Source organism: Carlito syrichta, unplaced genomic scaffold (assembly GCF_000164805.1).
Source record: "Carlito syrichta isolate Samal-C Ts95f unplaced genomic scaffold, Tarsius_syrichta-2.0.1 Scaffold314018, whole genome shotgun sequence".
Taxonomy (NCBI): domain Eukaryota; kingdom Metazoa; phylum Chordata; class Mammalia; order Primates; family Tarsiidae; genus Carlito; species Carlito syrichta.
Genome location: NW_007258114.1, coordinates 326,019 through 332,268, shown reverse-complemented (window position 1 = coordinate 332,268; position 6,250 = coordinate 326,019). Strand labels below are relative to the sequence as shown.

At 53.5% G+C, this 6,250-nt stretch overlaps 1 protein-coding gene across 1 annotated transcript in view; it reads left to right on the top strand.

The window, feature by feature from the left end:
* The window catches only part of ADAMTS13 (ADAM metallopeptidase with thrombospondin type 1 motif 13), a 38,473-nt gene that overhangs the window by 17,364 nt on the left and 14,859 nt on the right, over positions 1–6,250 (top strand). Inside the window, 5 exon segments of the mRNA XM_021718935.1 lie at positions 837–917; positions 2,681–2,862; positions 3,471–3,606; positions 3,685–3,814; positions 4,499–4,684. Coding sequence (XP_021574610.1) covers positions 837–917; positions 2,681–2,862; positions 3,471–3,606; positions 3,685–3,814; positions 4,499–4,684 — 715 coding nt within the window.

Here is a 6,250-nt window from a genome sequence, read left to right as displayed (position 1 = left end):
CCACTCACCTCAGCCTCCCAAAGGCACGGGATTACAGGCTGAGTCACCGAGCCCGGCCTGATTTATTTATAAGAGGTCAAAAATAAATTGCAGCCAGGTGCAGCAACTCATTCCTGTAATCCCAGCACTTTGGGAAGCCAAGGCAAGAGGATAGCTTGAACCCAGAAGTTTGAGACCAGCCTGCAAGACTGCAAGACTTTCATATCAAAAATGAAAAAAATTAGTGGAGCACGGTGGTATTTGCACGTAGTCCCAGCTACTTAGGAGACTGAGGTGGGAGGATTGCCAGAGCTCAAGAGATCAAGGCTGCGGTGAGCTGTGATCATGCCACTGCATTCCAGCCTGGGCGACAGAGGAAGATCCTAATTAAAAAAAAAAAAAATTAGCCAGGCATGGTCGTGCATACCTGTAGTCCTGGCTACTGAGGAGGCTGAGGTGGGAGGATCACCTGAGTCCAGGAGGGTGAGGATGTCGTGAGCTGTGATCATTCCACTGCACTCCAGCCTGGGCAACAAAATGAGACCCTGACTCAAAAAAAAAAAAGTCATTTGCAGATGCCAGTGCTTCGATGGTCAGCAGAGTACTTGAGTCTCTCTCTGGCATGTCCCACTGTACTCAAGAAGAACCTTGCACCTGGTCCCTTCTCCCAGCCAGGGCAGAGCCTAAGAAAGTGGCCCTCCAGCCAAGTTTTGATTGTCCCCCATGACAGGAGACTCACTGCTGCCGGAGGCCGCCCTGTGGCAGTTAACTTTTCTCAGTCCAACTGAAACAGGCTCCCTTGACGTGCTGTGGATGACCGTAAGGCCATGCATCCTTCCTTCTTTGCTTCTTCCTAGAATATGTCACATTTCTGACGGTTACTCCCAACATGACCAGTGTATACATCACCAACCGCAGGCCTCTCTTTACACACTTAGGTGAGTTGACCAGGGGATGCCCATCCCAAGTTAGCCAAGTTGGAAAGGTTGAGAGCATGGTCCCCATGATGCCCTCGCTTCTGACATCCACTGCAAGTTCAGGGAGTTCCCCAAAGCACCCTCAGGTTTGATAATCAACTGAGAAGACTCCCAGAGCTCATTGAGAGCTGTTCTGCTCAGCTACGGCTCATTCTAGGGGAAGAATACGGGCTAAAATCATCCCAAGGAAGAGACATGTGGGACAGAGTCTGGGAGGGCTATAAACGTGGAACCAGACTGGGTATGGTGGTTCTTACCTATAATCTCAGCACTTAGGGGGCTGAGACAGGAAGATTGCTTGAGCCCAGGAGTTTGAGATCAGTCTGGGCAACGTAGCGAGGCCTTGTCTCTACCAAAAAAATATGAAAAAAAAATTATCTGGGCGTGCTGGTGCACACCTGTAATCCCAGTTACTTGGGAGGCTGAAGAGGGAGGACTGCTTGAGCCCAGGAGTTCAAGACTGTGATAAGCCATGATGGTGCCATGGCCCTCCAGTCTAGGCTACAGAGTGAGACCCCCGACTCAAAACAAAACAAAAAATGTGGAGCCACATATCAGGGATGTGGTACTCTTCCAACATTGGATCATGACTGTACACACGGGGTGTTGACTACCCAGAAAGTTCACCTGAATTGATTTTCAGAGTCCTTACTGGGGCTTTATTACATAGATGCGATTGATTGATGGATGGATTGATTGCTCATGAGCATAATCTCGGTCTCCAGGTGACCCAAAGCCCCGCCCTGAGTCACATAGTTGGTCTTTTTGGCATGCCAACCTCTGCCTTAAACAAAGACTCTTCTATCTGGTGTGATCTGCATTCCCTCTCAGAAGCTATCAGCAAGGGCCAGACTTGTCTTTAGGCGAGGTCGACTTCTTTGCCAGAGCGGGTCTTTGTTTCTAAAGGGTGCCCACCTCTAACCTTTGTTTTTATTTTTTAATTTAAAAAAACTTTTTAGCCTGAGCCTGTGGTTTCGAGACCAGCCCAGGCAACTTGGTGAGATCTAGTCTCTACAATAAATCAAAAAATTAGCCAGGCATGGCAGTGTGCACCTGTAGTTCTGGCTACTTGGAAAGCTGAGGCGGAAGGATCACCAGAGCCCAGCAGGTCATCGCTGGGGTGGCTGTGAGTGTGCCACTGCACTCCAGCCTGTGCGACACAGTGAGATTCCAACTCAAAAAAAAAATTTTTTTTTTAAAGAGATGAAGTCTTACTGTGTTGCCCAGACTGGTCTCCAACTCCTGGACTCAAGCGATTCTCCCACCTCAGCCTCCCAAAGTGCTGGGATTATGGGCTTGAACCACCACACCTGGCCGTGACCTTTGAATCCTGGGTTATGGGCGCTTGCCTTGAGGTCCTTGAGCCTTGAACCTGTCTGTTAAGTTCTCTGTGTGAATGCACTTGGTAGGGGAAGCAGATCACAGCACTTACCAGCTTCGCCAAGAGGTACAGAGCCATGGCTGGGGGAAGCCTTCTGTGGTCAGATAGGTGCAGCTCCCGAGAGGTGGGCTGGGGACCCTAGGGAGAGGACAGGGACTGGGCCATGGGGATGATAATTCTGTTGCTCCCAGCCCTGTAGTCGTCTTCACCCCTTCCTTAACCCAGGACCTCTGGAAGGGAGAGGTCCCCACCTCCAGCAGGTGTGTGAGTTTTGGTAAAACACCCCTGTGAGGAGGGTGGGCGCCCACCCACCCCACGGGACTAACAGCCTTATTGCCCCCAGCGGTGAGGATTGGAGGGCGCTACGTCGTGGCTGGTGACATGAGCATCTCCCCAAGCACCACCTACCCCTCCCTCCTGGAGGACAGCCGTGTTGAGTACAGAGTGACCCTCACCAAAGACCGGCTGCCCCACCTCGAGGAGGTCCACATCCGGGGACCCTTCCGGGAAGACATCGAGATCCAGGTCACCAGGAAGGCCTGAGGGGAGACCATCGGGGGCTTCCTTTTGGAGGCTGTGGCTGTGTGCTCACGCTCATCCATTCATTCACTGAGTCCATCATTCCTTCGGTGGCACTTTGGGAGGCTGAGGCGGGAGGATCCCTTGAGCCCAGGAGTTTGAGATCGGCCTGGGCAACATAGCAAGACCTCGTCTCTACTAAAAATCCAAAAAGTAGCTGGGAGTGGTGGTGTGAGCTTGTAGTCCCAGCTACCCAGGAGGCTGAGATGGGGGGATTGCCTGAGCCCACGGGTTCAAGACCAACCTGGGCAACTTGGTGAGACCTCATCTCTACAACAGATCCAAAAATTAGCTGTGCATGGTAGTTCCAGCTACTTGGAAGGCTGAGGCGGAAGGATTGTTTGAGCCCAGCAGCTCGAGGCTACAGTGGCTATCAGCGTGCCACTGCACTCCAGCCTAGGAGACAGAGTGGGACTCCAACTCAAAAAAAAAAAAAAAGACAGGAAGAATGAGAAGAATGAAAAGTTGGGAGGTTTTCCTGAGGAGGTGGCCGTGACAGCAGCCCTCAGGGAGTTCCCCCGACACAGCCCCAAGCTCTCCATCTGTCTATACAGGTTTACCGGCGATATGGAAAGGAGTATGGCAACCTCACCTGCCCAGACATCATCTTCACCTACTTCCAGCCTAAGCCGAGGGGGGCCTTGGAGTGGGCCGCTGTGCGTGGGCCCTGCTCGGTGAGCTGTGGGGCAGGTGAGGCCCAAGGAAGGCTGGCCTGCAGCATGGCTTGCCCTGCATGGAGGTGGCCTAGCCCTCTGTCTTCCTTTCCAGGGCTGCGCTGGGTGACCTACAGCTGTCTGGACCCAGCTGGGAAGGAATGGAAGGAGGCCACCTGGTGTCAGGGAAGCCCGCAGCCACCGGCGTGGCCAGAGGCCTGTGTCTCCACGCCCTGTCCCCCATAGTGAGTGCAGAACTGTCTGTGCGGCTCCTGTGGGGAGGGTGGGGGACCTGCCAGGGCCACTGGGCCCTCACCCTGGCCTTCAGGGGCCGCGGAGCCTGGGAGAGGCTGAGCATCTTCTGCGTATGGTCTCATTAGTCCTGACGATGACCCTGGTAGGTGGGCTTGTAAGTGCCCCCATTTTGCAGGCTAGGACACTGAGACTCAGTGCAGACACGGTGACGGTGTCAGCCCAGTGTGACCTGCACCTGTCGCCACATTGTCTGGGCAACCCAAGGTCTCTCTTGAGCTCAGGTGCTTATGATGAGATAGAGCTGATCACCCTGCTGGAGGTTTGTAGGATGACTTGTATGGTGGAAGGGACCTGGCCATTGCTGGCACCTGGCAAGGGCAAAGTGTTAGGCATGAAGCCATCCCTGGGGGGCGCAGGACTGGGGCAGTCACCCGCCAGCACTGCTACGCAGCTGTCCTCAGGCTCAGGTGTCTGTCAGGGCAGCTTGGTCACACCCAGAGAGGCTGGGCTGACTTTATGTGCATGGCGTTCATGTCTCTGCAGGGACACAGGGCTTGGCCCAGACCAGGGGAGCATGTCAGCCAGAGCTGGCTGGACAGACCTGCCTACCTCCTACCCTGTCACCCCGAGCCTGCCTGGGGACCTAACCAGGGTTTGTGTCTGTCCCTCCTCAGCTGGGCAGCTGGAAACTTTGGCCCATGCAGCGCCTCCTGTGGGGGAGGCCTGCGGGAGCGGGCAGTGCACTGTGTGGAAGCCCAGGGCAGCCTTTTGAGGACGTTGCCGCCGGCCCGGTGTGGAGGGGGGGCCCAGCAGCTGGCCTCAGAGGTGGAGACCTGCAACTCCCAGCCCTGCCCTCCCAGGTGAGCACAGGGATGGGAGGGGCTGGGCAGGACCTCCCTTGGTCGACCCCTCCTAACTGTCCCCTTTTCTGGAGGCTTCTGGGTGGCCCCCACATCCTGGGTGATGGGCAGTGATACTTGGTGGTGAAGAGTGACAGCTTCAGCATCACTTACTACCCAAGAATCCCTGGGCCGGTTGCTCCCCAATCTGAGCATCCGAGCCCCTGCTGTGACAAGGGCCTGCTTGTGGAAGGGACAAGGTCAAACCGTGAATGTAAAGTAGCAGATGTCACTTTGTCATCACAGTCATCTTTTCCATGGTGCCCATGTGGCCACCTCTCTTCCCTTCTGTGTCCAAATTAACAATGGCTTCTCATTCTGCCTTGCCACTAACTGACTGGGTGACCAGGCCAACCCCCTCCCCCTCAGTTTTGTCATCTGTCTATTGGGGAGGGGGTTGGCCGAGATCACTGGTGGCCCACTCTTGGCTCTGGGCTCCTTTGCTCCTCTCTTGTCCTTGTCAGACACAGCAATCATCACTCTGATGTGGCCTCAGAATTTTTCTCAACACAGTTCTTGCAGGCAACCCCCCTCCCCTGCCCCAGGGTTGACATGCCAGTGAAACCCACTGGCCATCTCTGAACCTGGTGGTCTGACCCCACATGGTACCTGTTTCTCTGCTATGGTGCATGGAACCTGTCTTTGTCTGGTTGGAGGTTTACCTCTGCCTCTGGAAGGTAGGAGGGATGGGTTTTCTTCCTGCACCCTGGGAATAGGTGGTGCGTCTAGCCCTGAGCAGATGGCTTGTTCACTGGGAACCTGATGGTTCAGGAATGAAGCTGTGAACCCGATGCCTGAAGGAAGACCCCGAGCTTTGCTTCCTTGTGGGCCTCCTCTTTGGACTCCTAGGTATTGGGGAGCAGATCTACTGCCTGGTCCAGGAGCGGAGCTGCACCTGTTGCCACATGGCATTGGCTGTAGTTGCTCCATGGGTCCTTGACTTGCCGCAGGAAGGAATTTCAGAGTGAGTTGCAGCGAGAGTTTTAAAGTACAGTTTATTAAAGAGAGAGAGAGAGAGGAAAAAAGGCACGTTCAAGAGATAATACAGGTGGCGTTAAGGGAAGGGGCACAAGCTCACCGTTAGCAGAAAGTTTTACATATATTGTCCAAAATGGTGCTTAAGCAATCTGTTTTCTAAGTTAAGATTTGTGGGCTATGTGGGTTATAACAAGCTGTTGATCACAAATTTCAATTCTTATCATTTCACTCCTAAGTTTAAGTATGTCAAGAGGAACTTTTGAGATAATAGGAAAAGTTGCTGTTTAGGTAAGTTTTCTCTTAGAACACAGTACCTCAGTGTCCCCAGTGACTCCCTGCTGTAGTTTTTGGTCTTTGTAATCAGCCACTCCATAGTGGGTCTGAGATTCAGTCAGTGTATACTTGTTTAAAAGAGTTATGCAACTTGGCGAGACCACTTCTCTACAATAAATTAAAAAATCAGCCGGGTGTGGTAGCACATGCCTGTAATTCCGTCTACTTGGAAGGCTGAGGCGGAAGGATCACCAGAGCCCAGCAGGTCGAGGCTGC